This window comes from Orcinus orca, chromosome 7 (genome assembly GCF_937001465.1).
Source record: "Orcinus orca chromosome 7, mOrcOrc1.1, whole genome shotgun sequence".
Lineage (NCBI taxonomy): Eukaryota > Metazoa > Chordata > Mammalia > Artiodactyla > Delphinidae > Orcinus > Orcinus orca.
This window is the reverse complement of record NC_064565.1, coordinates 109,986,216-110,006,199: the sequence shown is the minus strand read 5'-3', so window position 1 is coordinate 110,006,199 and position 19,984 is coordinate 109,986,216. Positions and strand designations below refer to the sequence as shown.

Genomic DNA, 19,984 nt, shown 5'->3' with positions numbered 1-19,984 from the left:
ATAAATTCAATTTCCTTAACATTTATAGGGCTATTCAAATTATTTGTTTCATATTGGGTCAGTTTAGGTAATGTATTAGTTTCCTATGCCCCCCATAAAAGAATACCATGAACTGGGTGGCTTAGAATCACAGAATTATTGCCTTCAGGTTCTAGAAACTAGAAGTCCAAAATTAAGGTGTCGGCAAAGTCATGTTCCTTCTAAAACCTGTAGGAGAAGGATCCTTGACTTTCTCAGCCTCTGGTAGTCCCAGACATTCCTTGGCTTGTGACCATGTAATTCCAGTCTCTGTTCCCATCATCACATGGCATTCTTCCTGTGTCTGTTCACATCATCTTCGCTCTGTGTGTCTGTGTCCACATTTCTCATTGTTATAGGGACATCAGTTATATTGGATTAGGGCCCACCCCAATGACCTTATCTTAACTTGCTTAAACCCACTAAGACTCTATTCCCTAATAAATTCACATTGTGAAACACTGGGGTTAGCACTTCAACATATCTTTTTGGAGAGGACGCAATTGAAACATAATAAGTAGTTTCAGTTTGGGGAGGCATTAGTCAATTTCATCTAAGCTGTCAAATAAAGTGTGTGCAGAGTTTTTCATAGTATTTCCTTATTAATCTTTTGATGATTGCAGGATCTGTGGTGATATTCCATATTGTGACTGGGATTGGTAATTTGTACCGTCTCCATTTTTCTGTCTATCTTGCTATAAATTTGTCAATTTACTGATCTGTTCAAAGATGTAACCCTTCATTTCACTGATTTTTTCTACATTTTGTTTCAATTTCGTCTATTTGTACTTTTATCTTTATTATTTCCTTCCTTTTTCTTACTCTAGGTTTATTCTGCCATTTTTTTTCTAAGTGCTTGAAGTGGGAGCTTAGATTATTGACTTGAGAATTTTCTACTTTTCTAATATATACATTTATCATGATAAGTTTTCCCATCAGGACTGGTTAATTATCTCTCACAAATACTGATATGTTGTATTTTCATCTTCATTGAATTCATTGTGTTTTTTAACTTTCCTTGAGACTTCCTCTTTGAGCCATGGATTATTTAAAAGTATCCTGTTTAGTTTCCAAAGGTTTGGATGTTTTCCTTTTATCTTTTTGTTCTTGATATCTTTGTTTCCATTTTGGTTGGGGAATGCTCTGTGTGTGATTTCAATTCTTTTACATTTGTTGAGGTTTGCTTTGTGCTTCAGAACTATCTTGGTATATGTTTAATGAACACTTGAAAAAATATATATTCTGCTGCTTTTAGGTGGAGTGTTCTATAAGTGTTCATTAGATCCTGTTGGTTTATGGGGTTGTTAAGTCATTCTATATCCTTTATGGTTTTCTGTCTAGTTGTTTTATCAGTTGTTGAGAAAAAGTGGTTAAAGTCTGCAACTATAACTGTAGATTTGTCTATTTCTCCAGTCTGTTCTATGAGTTTGTTTCTTCACAGGTTTTGAAGCTGTTTTTTGTCATGTACACATTTAGAGTACCTATGTCATCTTGGTAGATTGACCTTTTTATCACTGTGTAACCTCCCTCTCTGTCTCTAGTAATTTTCTTTGCTCTGAGGTCTACTGTATCTGATATTAATATAGCCACTCATGATTTCTTTTGAATAATACTAGCATGATATATCCTTTTCTAACTTTCTTATATAGCTATATTTGAAATGAATTTCTTATATACAGCATATAATTGAGTCATGTTTTTAATCCACTCTGCCTATTTTTGTCTCTTAACTGTTGTATTTAGACCATTTAAATTTAATGTAATCATTGATATATTAGAACTTAAAACTGACTTTTTTTGTTTTTTATTTGTTTTATCTTTTTTGTTTCTATTTCCTTTCTCCCTGCCCTACCATGTGTTACTTAACATTATTTATTTCAATTTGATTTATCTATAATATTTTGAGCATATCTATTTGTATAGCTTTTCTTAGTGATTTCTCTACATATTGCATTAAATACATGTAACTTATCAAAGTCTTCTGGTGGTATTAATTTACCAGTTTGAGCAAAGTGCAGAAACTTCATGTCTCTTATGTCCCTGTATCTTCTGTCCTTTATAATACAACTGTCTTAAATATTTCCTCTACATATATTTAGAAGTACATCAGACAATGTTATAATTTTTACTTTAACTGTCAAATATGATTTAGAAAACTCAAGAGGAGAAAGGAAACCTATTGTTTTATCATATTACTGCTCATCGTGTTTTGTTTTGTTTTGTTCCTGATATTCCAAGATTCCTTCCTTATAGTTTCTTTTCTGTTTGGAGAACCACCTTTAGCCATTCTTTTAGGGTAAGTCTACTGACGACAAATTTTCTTACTTTCCCTTCATCTGAGAATGTCTTGATTTCACCTCCATTTCTGAACAATATTCTCGCTGGATACTTGATGCTGTGTTGATAGTTCTTTTCCTCAGCAATGTAAAAATGTTACATCACTTCTTGCCTCGATGGTTTCTGATGAGAAATCTGCTATTATTTGTACTGCTTTCCCTTATAGGTAAGGTGATGTTTCTCTACAATTGCTTTCAGCATTTTGTCTTTGTCTTTAATTTTTAGACGTTTGACTATGATATGTCTTTGTGTGGATTTCTTTGGGTTTATTATGTTGGGATTTTGCTCAGCTTCTTGAACCTATAGCTTTAAGTCTTTTGCCGAATTTGGAGATTTTTTTCAGCCATTTTTCTTCACATGTTCTTGGGACTTTGTTCTTTTCCTTTCCTTCTCTTTTTTTTCTTTCTAGCATATATTCTCTCCTTTGTTCATATTGGATTATCTATATTGCTTATATTCCAGTTCACTGATTTTTCTTCTCTGTTCACTTTATTATGCTATTGAAATCATCCATTAGTGTTGTATTTTGATTACTGTATTTTCCAGTTCTAAAATTTCCATTTTTTTCTTTATGCATTCTATTTACTTGTTAAGACTTTTTTCTTCCTTTTTTCCTTCTTCCCTTTCTTTCTTTCTTTTTCTATTTCACATTTGTTTCAAGTGTGCTTTTAATTGCTCATTGAAGCATTTTTATTATGACTACTTCAAAATCTTTGTCAGAAATTTGTGACATCTTTGTCATCTTAGTTTATTGATTTTTTAAAAATTCCATTTGAAATCTTCCTTGTTCTTGGTAGGATAAGTAATTTTCTGTAAAACCTGTACATTTAGGGTACTATGTTAGGAGACTGTGAATCTCATTTGTTTTTGTTGGCTTTGGTGACACCAAGGTAGGGAGGGAAGGCTGATACTTCCTGCTGGAGTTTTCACCAATACCACCTGGGCTGGGGGTTTGGGATACCTCCTAAGAGCCTAGAAATGGTATTAATAGAATGAATCTAGGTACCTCACTTGGCCTTTGATGGCATGGGTTGAGTGGGGCCACAGGACTTTTTTATTTGATGTTCTGCCAGACTGAAGCTGTTATTTTCTGCAGAGTGTCTATCTTTCTGAGCTGTCCCTTTCCTGGTCCTTTGGCTAAAGAGAAGAGGCTTTTTTTGTCTGCATTCTCAGACATTTCTGGTTTTGTCAGCTCCGAGTCTGGGACATCTGAGGCCAAAAGAAAACCCCAGGAACTCACTATCTTGTCACTCTTGGGTCCCAAGGTCTCTAGCTTGCCCACCTTCTTCTGTCCATCCTTCTGTCTTCTTATGCTTGTTTTACAATCTCCAGAGCTTTTATTTGTGATTACCAGGAGGAATAGGGCCAAGTGCATGTCCTCCATCTTCCCATTTGTGGAAGTCCCATAGTTTTCTTTAAATTTTATTTTTATTGAATAAAAAAGATCATAATCAACAACACCCTCATCTTAACAGTCATTTGCTATTATCAATGTCTTCCTTCTAAAAACAATTGTCATTTTTGCTCAAGGAGACACTGAAGCAGAAAATACAGATTTTTTTGTGACAGCCCTTCCTTCCAGGGCCTGGTGCTGGCCTCTGATGGATGACCACTGTCATAGGTTCTGAAATCTCTGTGCACACAGGCTTCTAACAGATGAGGTATGAGTGAGTCACAATTAAGCAAAATGAGTTTGTTGCAGAATTGTGAGAACAGAATCTAGTCCAAGCAAAGGCAAAATAGTTGGCAGATCAAAGAGCATTGCTCTGAGTGATGAACCATTACATGGTAGAAGACAAATAAAAATAAAATTGAGAGAGGCAGCCAAAGGGGTGGTGCACGACCAGTGGGGAATGTAGGCATTGCCAGGAGTAGAGCCTGAATGTGGGAAAGTGGGTGAAAAACTTCAGGGTTCAAACTGCTTTCCCAGAGAGAGAGACAGAGATAGAGAGAAGGGGACGAGACTTTGAGGCGGGGAGAGAGAAATTCTGTCGGAGTCACCTCTGCTGGGCACCGGGAGAAGCAAGGAAAACTCAGAAGGGGCCACTGGCAACGAAGACTGGAGTTGCCTTGGAGGAGGGCAGGAGCCGGGTAGAAGGGTTGGAGCTTTGGCCAAGCGCACTCGCAAGATCAGAGCGGACGCCTGGGAGGAGACTATCTGGCGGTCGCAGGGTGCAACGCTTCCCCGCCCGGGAGGAGCGAGGCTCAGACAGCACCTTGCCGCGGTGTTCCCAGCCTGCGCGCCTCCGTGCCCGCGCGCGTCTGTCTCTGCGCTCTGGGAACCGGGTCCTAGCACCGAAGACTTCCCATCCCTCGCCCGCACTTTCAGTCTTTCTTCTCAACGCGCCCATAGACAATGGATGGCAACTCCCTGCTCTCCACACCCAGGTAAGACCTGCTTCCCCCTCTGCCCAACCCAATGCCCATCAATCTCCGTTCTCTGCTATCAGTCGCTCGCGAACTTGCCCTGCGGGCGCCGCGGTCTGTGCGGGGCTCGCAAGGAAACCGAGGACTCTGAACTTACAATTAAGTCCGGCCGCGGCTGTGCGAGGAGCTCTAGGGAGATCGAGGGCCCTGTCAACTGGCCCACAGGGAGCGGTGCTGGGTGAGCCTGCGAGCCAGAGCAGCACAGGGTGGGAGAGAGCTCGTGTCGGTCTCTAGGGCGGGGGTGCTGGGGAAGCCTGGAGCTTGGACTTTCTGTGGACCCAGCCTGGAGAGGTTTCGCGCCTTGTAGAGAGACAGGTTCCAAGGTAGAGATGAAAATAGGAGGGAGCAGGACCAGGGTAAAGTACCCCTACATCCCGTCCCTCTGGACCCGGGCGAGTGTCTGCGGTTGCTGGGCTGGGGAGACAGAGATGGGAGCGATTGCCCCTAACGCCCTACCGACCGGAGACCCTGGATAGAAAAGACCTCTGTCTGCCCCAGTCCCACCCGCCTCAGCTGCCCCCAACCTCCTGCCAGGCTGCGAGTTCCTCCTTAGCATCTCTGGCCTCCAGCGTTCCCTGACCACACCAGCCCTGGGGTCCGCACACGGGGGAGTCAGGCCCGCCACCTTAGACGCTGCCAGGGGGCAGCAACATGTTTTCCCTGATTTGCGTTTCGTCCTGTCTCCTCTCCCTTTGCCTCTACTCCGCGGTCCTTCCAACTCAGTCCTTTGCGAATTGAAGAAACAGATTTTAATATTTCTACCCGCATAAACCTCAGGGGTGAATTGAGGCGATCACTGGTTGGGTTCCGCCAGCCGGGCAGGTGGCTTTTGCGCCCTTTGTGCTCCGCGCGGAGCGTGCGCACCTGAGAGCACAGGATGCTGCTGCCCAGGGGTGAAGGTGTCTCACTGCCGCCTGCACAGCCCCACCTTTCCTAGGCAAAAGGGACTTCGTGTTGGCCATTCTTTTCCCCAAGCAAACGTTTAGGCAGCTTCCAGCCGCGTATCAGGCACTGGGATAAACATATGAAGCTCGAATTCTTGGAGAGCACTTAAATCCAACATCCACAGGCTGAAGCACACACGGAGCTGATACTATTCTGCCGAGTAGTCGAGCTGGCGGTGGGACTGAAGTGGGGAGTGGTAGAGGAGGATGGACACCGCTTTTCAACCCTGTTAAAGACTGCCATCTAGAGGCTTGAAGTATTTATATTCCGTAAGGAAATAGAGCTTTCCCAACTCCACAGGCATTTCCTCTTTGAGCATCCCTTCCCTGGCGGGCTAGCAAAGGGCTCTAAAAAGATTTCTAAGCATGGCCTGAAGCTGCTCAAATCTCTGTGAAGCCAAACACGGTCAAACTACCACTAAGTCATTCCATTCCATCCTAATGTATGAAAAGGACAATAAGAACCACAGGAATACTTCTTAAAACTTCAGATAGATGGATAGATAGATGACAGATAGATAGATAGATAGATAGATAGATAGATAGATAGATAGACAGTCATTATTTTTAGTTTAAAGTGTGAGGCATTTGAAAGTCAGGCAAACTGGGGGTTCACTTTCTGCACTGTCTGTTCTACAGCCTGAGGTCTTTAGTATTGAAAGGGTGAGCTGTGTGGTTCCAACATCCCAACAGAGACATTTTCGATAGGAGAGTGCTTGCTCTAAATCCAGTTTTGCTGATCAATACTGTCGTGCTCGAATCGGGATTATATATCTATTCAAATGCTGAGACATTTTCTAAAATATTAGAAACACATTATGCCAATAACTCCTTAAAATTATTTCTATTGCAGTACTCTGAAATGACCTTCTAAGGAGAAAACCAATGGCAATGAAATTGCTCCGTATCTTGGAGTAGCCTGTAAAGATGTTAATATAGAATTAACATCAGCTGCAGCAAATTAAACCTTTTGAATATTACTATTTATTCACCAAGACACGTCACATTTCTACAACTCAGTGTAATAATTCAGCTACTTTATTAGGGTCCTTATTCATATAAAACGATTCAGTTCATTTTATCGCCTATTTCATTGACTACAAGAAATCCAATTTTCCTTCTATAATATTTAATTGATATGCCAAAAATGAACTAGAATTTTAAAAAAGTAGAAATATTATATTCATTGTACCACTTGTCCACAAAACTTTGAAATTTAGATAATTGATGACGATACTTTATACAAACTTTTCAAGAAAATGGCAGTCAAGGGGAAAATCAAATTGTTATAAATCAATATCTGTGCTGTCTAAATCTGAAATGTTTTCAGTATCTAATAAAATTAAGCTGGTGATTATAAATCACTGTTTCTCTTAAGAATTATAAAATAATTTGACACTCTAACAATTGGGCAGATATGACACAATGATTTTGTAATATATCAAGTTAATTATGGAATATATTTTTGTGTTGGATTTTAGATTTTAAATTTTTTAATGAATCAAAGATATAAATTACTGAAATTTTAATCACAGTATTCTGTGGAGATTGATCTTATAATTTTATTTGATTCATATACTTTAGAAATTTTGAAGGATGGTTTTTTAAAAAGGAATTATTTATGTTTTTTTGAGTTATCCCACTATATTACCTTACCTCTGTGAAGGCTCCAATGAGGTTTTACTTTGAATATTTTCATCTTTAAATGTGCAATGTTATGTGGATTACATTACAGATTTCTTAAAACCACTGTTTATCAAAGCTGGAAGGTGTCTCAAAGAAGGAAGCTGAGCTGTGGAAGGATGAAATTTTCCTGTGTTAGTTGCATTGTAGACCCAGAACCCAAATGTTTTCTGACTAGTAGTCTAGTTCAAGGAAGAAAAAAAAAAGAGGGATTTTTGTTTTGTTTTGTTTTTTTAGATCTAAAAGTTTGGGTAAAGATTCTTTAGTCATCTCTTTTACAAAAAGTTTATTTGATTTGCTAAGGTTACATAACTGGGAATTATGAAAATAAAACAGAATCCAGGATTCTCACCCAGTGTGTTCTATTGCTGTAGTACATTGTACTACAATACCTAGTTACCTCTTACAAAAGGAAAGTCAATCTCACTTACATTGGTAACTAGTGTGTGGATAGTAAAGTTTGTATTTTATTAAGTGTTATACCGTTATATTAAATTATTTGATCATCACATCCCTGTGAGTTAATTATGACAGACATAATTGTCTCCACTTCCTTGTTGAAAAAACTTAAGTAAGAGGAAATTAAATGAAGAAAATAATTAGATTTTAAATCTACACAGTAGTCTGCAGCAGAGCTAGGTTGTCTACAAAGTTCTTCTGACTTCAAGTTCAGTTTTCTTTTTTGTACTGATTGAAAATCCACACTTTATTTTAAATGGGGGTAGAGGGGAAGAGATCCTGGTGCACAGTTTGGACAAACACTGATATCATTAGAACACATGGGGGCAGTCTAAAAGCCAGATCTTCGTTTAAAGCCAGCAAATGCTGAAAATACCACTTCTGCAAACAGAAATAATTTGTCACCTTGACGATATCTAAGCTTGAATTTGAAATTTAAGAAAGAAGTGATTTATTTTCTAAATCACTTGCATTTTTTATAATTTAGTTTTGTTCTTTTTATTCTGTTTGGCTTACTGGATTCTATTTCAGTAATAATGTCAGGGTTTTTATTGGAGTATAGGTGATTTACAACGTTGTGTTAGTTTCAGGTGTACAGCAAAGTGATTCAGTTATACATATACATATATCCATTCTTTTTCAGATACTTTTCCCACTTAGGTTATTGCAGAACATTGAGTAGAATTCCCTGTGCTATACAGTAAGTCCTTGTTGATTATCTATTTTTTATATAGTAGTGTGTATATATGCTAATCCCAAACACCTAATTTCCCCCCTCCATGGCACTCTGAATGAAAAACACATTAAAGACAGACTTTTGAAAAATAGCTATTTTGATTTAAATTTCCCATCAGTTGATTTTAACCAAGCCTAGGTGTAACCTAGCAATAAAGCTAAAGCCCATCAGAATCAAAATTTTGTCTCTAAGAATGTTAGTTTTATGGGAAAAAAACAAACAATTTTTTTAATGGGGCAAGCGACCCAATGCTATAAACTAGACTAAAGTCCTCCATCAACAACTTTTTATTGAAAGATTATCTGTTTTCAAGTTTAAATAAACAGAGAAATTCAAGAGTATATTTACATTTCTATTTATCAGAAATTCTCAGAAAAAAATTAATCTATCACTCTTAGCAAGTTGGGGATCAGGGACAAATATCAGATTCTGTCTTAAATCTAAACTTGAGATTATTCTCTATCTTGGAATGCATGTTCTTTACAAACTCAGGGCTGATGTGGCCACATTCCCCAATTTCTAATTCTCAGGGCAACACTGCCCAGGAGGTGCTATTTATTATAGAGAAAGAAACTAGAAATTAGAAAGTCCTGGTGCTCAGGACTCTGAGATCCTACATTGCTGAAGGGTAATAAACATCTGAAGAAGAGATGGAAACTGTAAAGGCAGTTTCCCATAGAAACATTATAAGAAGTCTTGAAACCCACCATGTATGCTACTTTTCACACCCTGACACTTTTAGGGGCCCCTGATCTCCATCCCTGTGGTTCCTTTAGTAAAGTGTGTATCTGCTGCCAGACACTCAATTTGCAAATGAACTATTAGAACTCATCTCATTCACAAAGGGCACCTTCATCTCGTATTATTCATTTGAAGGGAGTTTTACTCTGTGATTGAAGGTTACGGCTATAAGGAATTGTAAAGAGGGGAAGAGGAAAAACTGGTGTGTTGGATATTCGGAGACCATTGGGAGATGTAGTGATTAATTCTGTTCTGAACTTAACGGTTGTGACTGTGGAATTAATTGCTTGACTTGTTGATTCTCCACCTCCTCCTGTTTACAATAACGTATGCCCTACACATACTGACCTTCTGGGTCCCTTTCACTTCTAACTGTCTATAATGCCATGACCTTTATTGTAGCAGTGACTTAACTGGGCATGATAAGGATGAGCATCTCATTCTCCTGAAATATACAGGCAAAATCAAGGCATTAAAAAAAAAAACAAACGGGGCTTCCCTGGTGGCTCAGTGGTTGAGAGTCCGCCTGCCGATGCAGGGGACACGGGTTCGTGACCCGGTCCGGGAAGATCCCACATGCTGCGGAGCGGCTGGGACCGTGAGCCATGGCCGCTGAGCCTGCACGTCCTGAGCCTGTGCTCCGCAATGGGAGAGGCCACAACAGTGAGAGGCCCTCGTACCGCAAAAAAAAAAAAAAAAAAAAAAACCGAAGCAACACTCACCCATCCAAAAGAAAGCCCAGTTCAGAGAATGGGTTAGTTGTTTTTAAATCCCCATCAACCTGAGTTTCAGAATGATCACAGCGTGGAGCACAGCCCTCAGCCAATCCATGATGGACACATTGGTTGAGAAAGAAATAGACCTTTGTCATTTTAATCCCCCGGGATTTTGGAGTTGTTTGATTCTGCTGCATCACCTAGCCCACTGTGCCTTACCCTGTCCCCTTCAGGGTTGAAATGGTAGGTGGTCTGATGGGCTGCTGAATCGCTTGTGAAGGTTTCCACAGGATCTCACAGCTTCTCTTCTTGCTCTGAACTTCAAAAATCCTCATCACTATCTAACAGTATGTTCCTGGTATAGTGATATAAGGATGGGGTTGGAGAAAGGGAGGAATGGAATTCACCCTAACTGTTGAATCAGTCAGGAACGAGGCCTTATAGACCAGTTCTAGGCAGTAACAATAAATACAGTGACCTGTAGGTCTCCCCTCCTAAGGACATGGAGTGTGAACTAGGAATCTCACTCATCCTGATATCAATTCACACACCGCCCAGTTCACAGCCTCACACAGCTGCTGCTATTTAAGCACATAGTAGGGCATCATCTACACATTTAACTCGTGCAAATTCAATACTACACGTTCAATTTCCCTTTTTATTCTTCCATTTCTCTGCCTCTCTTTCATTATTAAAAATATGGTAAGCTTACGTTTAACTTGTATTTCTATCACATATAGAAATCTATATAGTATGCACACACCAAAAAACAAAACTTTATTAGACTTTTTTGCAAAATCCAACATGCCATGATTTCTAAGCTTCTTAAAGGATTTTCAAAGGTTATTTTGACTCCACACAATTTTCAAGATAGACTATGACATTAGACCTGAAATCCCACATTAGCTGCTTCTCTGTTTCATAGTGATTGTCAAAACACTGATTTTGGTAATATGTCTCCATGAGAAGAGGAGGACTGGAGAGTCAGGCAGGCAGCACTCTCTCCTGACACTTTCGTGATTCTGGGATAGAGGAAGACCCAGTTCCTGCCCTCCTTGCATATCATCTTTGTGGCAGTTGGGCTTTGTGAGGAAGGAGACATACTAGGAAGTTGATACCCAGCACCCCACGACTAGATTCTCTTTTCATTTCCTGAGTGACCTCTCTCAGGCTAACCAAACTGATCAGTTTTCTTTCTGATTCTCAGCGCATTGACATGAAGGAGAGTTGACCCCTAACTTCTTAAAACAAGTTTTCCCTAATGAGAAATTTGCCTACAAGATACGCCTTTTGAAATATCACATCCCTTTCTCTCTGTGCTGAGGAAATGGGAACCCATCGAGCATGGGATGTTGGAGCTCCAGAGGACATTGGTAATGGCCACCTTGCTCAGCCCTTTTCCTTTACAGATTAAAAAACTGAAGTCAAAAAAAGTTAAATGAATTAATCAAATCATACACATATTTATAGATGGGGCCAAGAATGAAATCCTGACCTCCTGATTCCTATACTTACCACTGCATTGGGTTTATTTAAAATAATAATAATAGTTAGCTCCAAAAAGTAGTTGGAAGCTCTTGGAATTTGGGGGTACAATAGAACTCGTTAATCACCTATGTCTAAATACCTTCCTTATTTTTCCTTAAGAAAAATAATATTTTTATGATTGCTCATGTCTCCATTTCACTTCAGCTGCCAGAAATGCCAGAAACAAGTTAAAAGTTTAATTATGACAACAGTGTAGGGGTTTACAACTTAAATCTATGCTGTTTTTCACTATGATACTAACCTCTTGCCATAATGTCTATTTTCCTTAGCCCTGAGTTTTAACTTACGTTCGACCATTTTATTGTGTTTGTATTTTCTGTCAGCTGTCATAATTTTTTAGTGGAACAAGATGGATATCCATTATTAAACCCATCATGCAGTCAATCAATCAGTTTCTTTATAAGCAATGCAAAAGAATAATGTTCCTCTGTATTAGAAGAATTAAATCGATTGTGACAAATTGGAACTCATAGGGATCAATGGTCTATTCATATTTAATTAGACTTTCTTTGATGACAGACTGTATCTGAAAAGTCATAAGCAGTTTCTTCAAAGTGATTATTAAATTATTAACATTAAAGTAAAACCAGCTGTTTTAGAATAAATGTAAAATAAAATAAAATGTGAAAGTTTTGAGGGATGTAATTCTCAATTACTTATTAAACATGATGTTACACATTTATTTTAAATGTATGTGGATACGTCATGAATATCAATTTGTATCAAGGGTATTATTACCTAAAAGTGCCATTTTTAGTTTGTACATTTTACATTTCGGACTACTTTGCTCAGGTATTAAAATGCATTAAATAAAATAATAGGAATTTTAAAATATTTAGTTTTGCTTCCAAAGATACAAGGAGAATTGATCATTTTCTCCCATACTTCAGTATTAACATAAGTTAAACAACACACTTAGTTGTTTCTGTCCTAAAAATCTATAATTTTGAACATAATAAAAAGAACAGAATAAGAATTCAATAAATGACTTCTGATACATTGTGCCTATGGATAGATTATCTGTTCAATTACAGTTTGATCAGCCAGTTCTTCCACTTAATTTATGCAGACAAAAAACTTCAATCATTTATCTGGGTAATTCAGACCAAAAATCATATAAAAATAAAAAATACTTGTTTACTTGAAAGGAAAGAATGAAACCTAGTGACTTGAATGCCATTTCATCATGTGAGGATAATTGGAACCTGGAAAAGGGCACATAAATTTCCTACAAAGAAGACTAAATGTCATTAAATAGTGAACAAAATATGTTTGATTAGAAATTTATCTTTAAGAATAATAAAATTTATAAAAATCAGTTCAATTTATCAATATTTTAAAAATAGAAAGTGTGAATTATGTAGTAAACAAATAATGAATCTGGTGTTGATCGTATTGGAAGATCATAATTTTTCCTTTAAAGTTGTATGTTAACGGGGCACTTTCTGTCACAATATCATAAAGAATGTCAGTTCTGTAAATATATTCAGTAGTCTCATCAGTTGTGCCAATTGGTTTGTTGGTTTTTTTTTTTTTTGCGGTACGCGGGCCTCTCACTGTTGTGGCCTCCCCCGTTGCGGAGCAACAGGCTCCGAACGCGCAGGCTCAGCGGCCATGGCTCACGGGCCCAGCGGCTCCGCGGCACGTGGGATCTTCCCGGACCGGGGCACAAACCCGTGTCCCCTGCATCGGCAGGCGGACTCTCAACCACCGCGCCACCAGGGAAGCCCCCAATTGTTCTTTTAAGTCTGATTCTCAAATCAGTCCCCTGTGAACTGTCATGTCACGAACCTCACTGATTTTCTCTTCTTCCGATTTTAACTGATCTCACTCAGACAGACTCTCATCTGCCGACAGTTTGATATGTGATAAAGAGTTCTCCCACATCATATTCTTCTCCTTTCTGAAATCCTGCATTTTATACGAGATTTGCCATTTTGATTTATTAATGTTTTATTTAAATAAAACTCACAACATCTTAAATCACCAACAGGCAACTACCAAAGGCGTTGATGCCATGGGCAGAGATAAACACTCATGTTAGGCGGGGAGGGATCCTCGCTGGAGAGTAATTGTGAGCTGTCAGTCCATTCGTTAATGAAACTTTTGCTTTCTTATACAAACTTTTAACTGAAAAGACTGGAAAATGAATAACAAGGACACCTGATCTTCGGGGGGACAATTTCCAATGACTTTAAATTTACCAGATTTTCTCCAGTGAAGGCACTGCTGAAAATCTTTTCCATTTTTCCAAACATTATCTTATAGATGAGTAAATTTTCTAATGAAGCAATGCAGGTAGAATTGACTATTTCAAAAACCTGAAACAATCTGCTGGAAAATTATCCACTGTAGTTAAGACTAAAGAGGTCTTTCTGTTTCCAAAATATCTCACAATTATTAGTCCATTTTTAATATACAGGAAGTAATTTAAGTTGAATGAATGAAAAACACCAAACAGTGTTCCAGGATAAATGTCAATCCTTTTCTTCTCCCTTTCTATAAGACTACCGTGTTGATTAAAGTCTAAAAGGCAACAAGTATATCAATTGGATTAAAACCATGTGGTAGGTCTTCTGATGGTGTCTGTGGTGACCAAGGCTTGGATGAAACAGATCCACATCTAATCCCTCACAATCACCGAATCACTAATCCCTATAATGGGTCCCTTTATGCCTCTGAGGAGGGCAAAAAAATGCTACCACAGAAACAAGCTTTTTTTGTGGAGGATTAGAGTCAAATGTAAGACAGATATAAGACTTTAAAAACAAAATACATTCATTAATGTATTTATTTAGTACAGACAGTCCACTGTCTACATCTGTGGCTACTGCACCCTCAAATTCAATCAACTGCACATCCTGTACTATGTTTATGATCCAAAGCCTGTTGAATCTGTGGATGCAGAACCCACAGATAAGGAAGACCAACCCTGGGACCTGAGCATCTGCGGATTTTGGTATCTGAAGTGGGTCTTGGAACCATTCCCCCCTCGGATAACGAGAGACAACTGTATTGTATATTTGAAAACTGCTGAAAGAGTAGATCTTAAAAGTTCTCGCCACACACACACACACACACACACACACACACACACACACAATGGTAATTATGTAAACTGACGGACGTGTTAACTAAACTTATGGTGGTAACTATTTGTCAACATGTGCATATATCAAATCACATTACATTGTACATCTTAAATTTACACATTGTTATATACCAATTATATTTCAGAAAAGCTGGAAAAAAATACTGCCCACATTTGAAAACACTCATGTTGACTGATTATACGCATTATAATTAGGTACAGTTGTCTGTTCAGTATCTCTTATTCAATAAAGGAAGGAGAGGGGTATAAACAGAGAGAGAGAAGAAACAAATGTAAAAAATGGGGAGGGGCAGTTAGAATATGTCACTTAGGTGCCTTAAGCTGCATCTTACATGGTGGGCACAAAAGCTGATGGAATTCAATCAAAAATATTTTGCCCCTAACATGTGCTAAGTGTACAATAAATATAATTTTCTTTGTTTTTTAAAAAATTCAATCCCTATCTATCTAGTCTCCGTATGACTCAATCAGCTTAATAATCAATCTCAGTCATTAAAGGGACTCTCGTCCCCTCTCTATGATCTCACAAGAATCCAAACCTACCAGAAAAATTGGGTAGTGTCTGTAATTCCCCAATCTCTCATTGTTTCTGATGATATCTTGTTTTCCACTGACATGCAATCACTTTCTGTGCACTTTAAAAGTGGGACAACAGGATCTTTGCTTTATCTCTGAGCCCTAATACTTAATGACTCAGCTTCTGTCAGCTCAACATAGCCATTCCTTCCAGAGTTCTACCACCTTCTCATGACACTTACTCTAAGAAAGGCTGGGTTCCCTCTCTCTGTGGTTTCTACCAAGCTCTATACCCTTCCTAACTCCTGTTGCTTCTCAAAGTCAAGTTAGTATAGAAATACGTGATATATGTGTGCAACACAATCCCCGTTGTCAATATTAACAGTAAACAACTATTTTATTGAATTCTTTCCACTAAATATTGACAACTTTTGAGTGGATGCATGAATATAATTTATTAAAAATGGCCCATTTAGTGGTCTTGTTCAAGCTTAAACTAAGATAAAACTTACCAGTAGATAATCAAGGGGAAGAATCTGACTGATTTGGTCAATTAGTATAATTCAAATCTAAGAGACTTTTCCATAAAGTAGTACCTATGTCATAATTAATTACTGAAATTCACCTAAATTCTCCAACTGAACTCTTCTGATTCTCAAATGCAATTTTCAATAGGCAACAAGCATGAAAAGAGTTTCTCATTCTGGGGACCTACTTTTTTTCCCCTAACCTCATCTGTTTGGAATTAAAGTGCATAGAAACGGCCAATCCCAGGCTCTGAAGAGTCTGCCTGACCCTACATGGCTCAAGAGTAATTTCTTAAAGAAAGAATATGAATGGTTTACAACCAAAGTCTATCAAAAATAAAAACAGAATTCTGAGTAATTTTTAAACATCTTTCATCTTCTACTGACTCCTTCCCCTGGCTCACCATTTTTGTTCACGGATTGTACTTCTGAAGGAATATGAGTTTGAACCATGCTCTGATTTAATACAACACAGTAAATAGCAAACCCAGAATCATTTCTGCCTATGGTACTCGCTACCCTACAAACAAGACATTGCAACTGATGAACACATACTTAATAGAAGGGCACAAAAGCTTGGAGGTAAAGGTGGCAAGAACAAAGAATCAAAGGTTCTAATCAGGTGAAGTTTGTAAAATTGGATTAGGTGCCATGAGGATTTGTGCTTCTGAGCAAATATCTCCTAAACCTTTTTTGTTCTCGTTGATGGCTGAAATTCATGTAGCAGGTGACAATTCAATCACTATCATTCGGAAGCAAAATAGCATTGTTTCTAGATTGGACCAATTCAGTAGCCTCTCACTTACATCTACTGAGAATGCCGACAGTGTCTCACATAGACTCACCCTTACCTTCCTATCCAATCTTTCCTTGGCTTACATTCTCCCTCACTGTCTAAGCACCAGCTGCGTTGATCTACTTCTGGTCATTCCTACACACCAGGTCTCTTTGCCTGGATGCCTTCCTCTTCTTTACCTGATTAATTCCTAGTCATTCTTTAGAAGCCAGATTCTCAGTGAAGCTTTCCCTGGGCTCCCTTTACTAACTCAAACCTTCCTCTAACGATCACAGTTTACACTATAGTCTATTAAGCGTGCGGTAGCATTATGTCTAAAACAACAATGTACACACCTTAATTTAAAAACACTATTGCTAAAAATGCTAACCATCATCTGAGGCTTCATTGAGTCATCATCTTTTTGCAAGAGTAAAATCAAAGATCACTGATCATAGATCACCATAACAAATATATTAATGATTTAAAAGTTTGGAAGATTGCAAGAATTACCAAAATTTTACAGAGACAAGAAGCGAGCAAGTGCTGTTAGAAAAATGACACCAATAGACTTGCTTGACATAGGACTGTCACAAACCTTCAATTTGTAAAAAAATAAATAAAATAAAATAAAAAGCAATATATGCAAAGTGCAATAAAATGAGTATGCCTGTATATTACAATATTTCATTTAGAAGGTTCACACAGATCCAGCTAAAGACCATTTGAATGTCATGATTATGGAGAAAACTAACATGATTAATACAGTATTCCACCTCCCCTACTTCCAAGCCCACAGATTCCACTGACAGTATCAACTCTCAGATTCATTCAAAACATCACACTAAGCTGAATTTCCTCCTCTCCAATCTATATTTTGACTCATTTCTGTCTTCCCTAAAATCATGTTTTTTATTAAAAGCCTTATCTTGCAGCTGAAAGTAGTGAATGTCACTTCCCTTTGCTTCCTTTCCTAATGAACAGGACTCTAATGGCTTCAGGCTCCTAGCACCAGAACACATTCCCAGCAGCAGTCTCGAGAGAGATTTTAAACGCACACTTATTTGGAAATTATTTCCTCAGATATAGTGAGGATGGCATAGAAGTGAGGCACATGGTCTGTGATGAGAAATAAGGATGGAGAAGAAGCCAAGAGCTCGACGATGAAAGACCCACAGTCCATTGACCAAGATGGACTTAACATTTCCCTCATCTTGACTAAACTTTAGTCATCATCTTTCTGACTCCAAGACCAGACTTATCTTTCCTTAGAGGTTTTTTTTTCTAGATAAATTATACTTTTAAATTCTTTCTCTGCCCCTCTGAGATATAAATCTTTTCAAAAGCCTCTTGCCAGTTTTACAACCCAGGAATGTCTTTCTTAAGGACCTGGAAGACTTCTGTTTGAAATATAAACTTCATGGGACATAACATGTCTATCTTCCAATTTCTTTGGGAGGGTAGGAGCCTGAATTCTGTGGGTACCTTGCTCCAAGTTATAAAACTATCCCATGTCACAGAGATATGAGAGTTTCTTTTTCCTTTGGGTAAGGACGATTAACAAAAATGATGGCCTATGCTCCCCCCACCAACCACCACCATCCCTGTTCTTAAAAAATCTCCACGCTTTGTTTCAATGGAATTGAGTTCACACTGAATTCTGGTCTCTCTCCCCTATTGTAATCACCTTGAATAAAGTCTTTCTTACCTGTTTAACTTTGGTACAAATTTGCTTTGAGATTATGCTTAGGAATCTTGATTATGTCTAAGTTGTTAGTAGGACAGTGGTGGAGAGCTCAGACTTGGCGGTCCTACAACCTAGACTAGAATTCTGACTCTTCCACTGCTCATTTGTAAATTACTTCACCGCTCAGTCTGTTTCTTCATCTATGACACACGAGAAGGCATTGAATTCTTTCAGAGATAATAAGACTGGAAAGAAGGGGATAGGATGCAAGATGTATCTAGAGAGTAAAATTGGAAGGATTTGATAATCGATTAGATATGAGGGGTGAGAGGAAAAGGATTCAAAGATAAATTCCAGGTTGTTTTAGCTTGGAAATTTGGGGTTGATTGTAACAGAAAAAGCTGAGCTGAAAATTCATGGGGAAAGGCAGATCAGGTAGAAATAAGTTGACCTTGAGATAGGTGCAGAACATATCGATGGAGATATCCCACAGGCTGCTGAGTATTCAAATCTGAAGCTCGAGGAGAAGTCTGGAGTGAGAGAATGAATCTAGACCAATGTATCAGAGGCATGAGATCTCTTGGGTGAATTGGTTAGGTAAGAATAGCTCTCCTTTTCTCACTCCCAATTCTCATCCTCCTGAATTTTTAATATCTTGTTAAATATATATACTTTAATTTTCCTGGTGGGTCCCAGTTTCACTCTATAGAAATGGCAATAGAATTCAGTCTCTTGGACTTTGACTTTTCATGTTACTTAGGACATACCTTAAATTGGCCTCTGGTTCTTCCCACTCCTGGCTACTCTCACCACCTCCAGACCGGGACTGACTGTGTTTGATCTCTTGGTCCTATTTTAAGGGGTAAAATAATACAGATTATGCTGGAAAAGAAGGAAGTAAAATACAATCACAATGATCTTACTTGTGCATATTTTATTTCCACATAGCCATCTGAAGTCTGAAAAAGAAGAAAGTAGGTGAAGAATGTAGTTAGTGGACAATTTGGACAATAAATAGGAAGTTGCTTGGCTAATCAACACTGAACATTAGCACTGATGAACAGTCTCCCTGTTGCTTTGCCTTTGTGCAGTCACAGACAAATCCGTGGGTGTGTTGTCCATCCTATCGCATAACTCCTGACCTTTTGCAAGCACATCAGTCATAATTAGTTTCAGTAAGTTTGGCATTTTGTTGTGCCCTTGGCATTTCCACATCAGTCTTGTGCATTTTGCAGCAGATTAATAACTATGGCTTAAAAAAAGGCAGCTCTATTTAAAATTTGGTTTCTCGTTTTTCTTGGCAATTTTACTTTCCTTTCAAGAATCATAACTATTCAACCTAGACAAAACAACTACTGCCCATCTGTGACCATCTAAATAGTGTGTGAAAATGTTTCAGCCTATGTGTTTATTTCCAAGTCTACCCAATGAAGCTGTCCTAGCAATTGTAAACCAACCAAACTCACCCAAATTCCAGGGGTCTCTGTTGGCTATCGCTGTCCTTACATACATATACTCCTCCTGAGCTTTCTTCCATTGCCTTCCCCCCAAATAATACCTCCTTATCACCCATATTAATAGGCCTATGTAATAGAAGCACATGCAATGAGGCAAATAAACTCAGAAATCCTCTGAAAGCAATTTCCATTAAAAAAAATGTGAGAAGAGGATAACAGGTGTTTTATTGCAAGTTATCCAGCTGCTTTATTCTTTTCTCATTGTCCAGCTTTCTTTGAGACAGTGAGTGGAGAGCCCTGA

The 19,984-nt window shown here is 38.3% G+C and overlaps 1 protein-coding gene across 3 annotated transcripts in view; it reads left to right on the top strand.

The window, feature by feature from the left end:
• Nucleotides 1-4,098: 4,098 nt before the first annotated feature.
• Nucleotides 4,099-19,984, top strand: part of SPHKAP (SPHK1 interactor, AKAP domain containing) — a 129,653-nt gene continuing 113,767 nt past the window's right edge. The window contains exon 1 of one of the 3 annotated variants that reach the window (XM_049712514.1): nt 4,099-4,743. In XM_049712514.1, the coding sequence (XP_049568471.1) occupies nt 4,712-4,743 (32 nt within the window). In that variant the 5' untranslated portion in view covers nt 4,099-4,711. The remainder of the gene's footprint in view (nt 4,744-19,984) is intronic. The other 2 variants (XM_012532950.3, XM_033426064.2) reach the window with 2 other exon arrangements.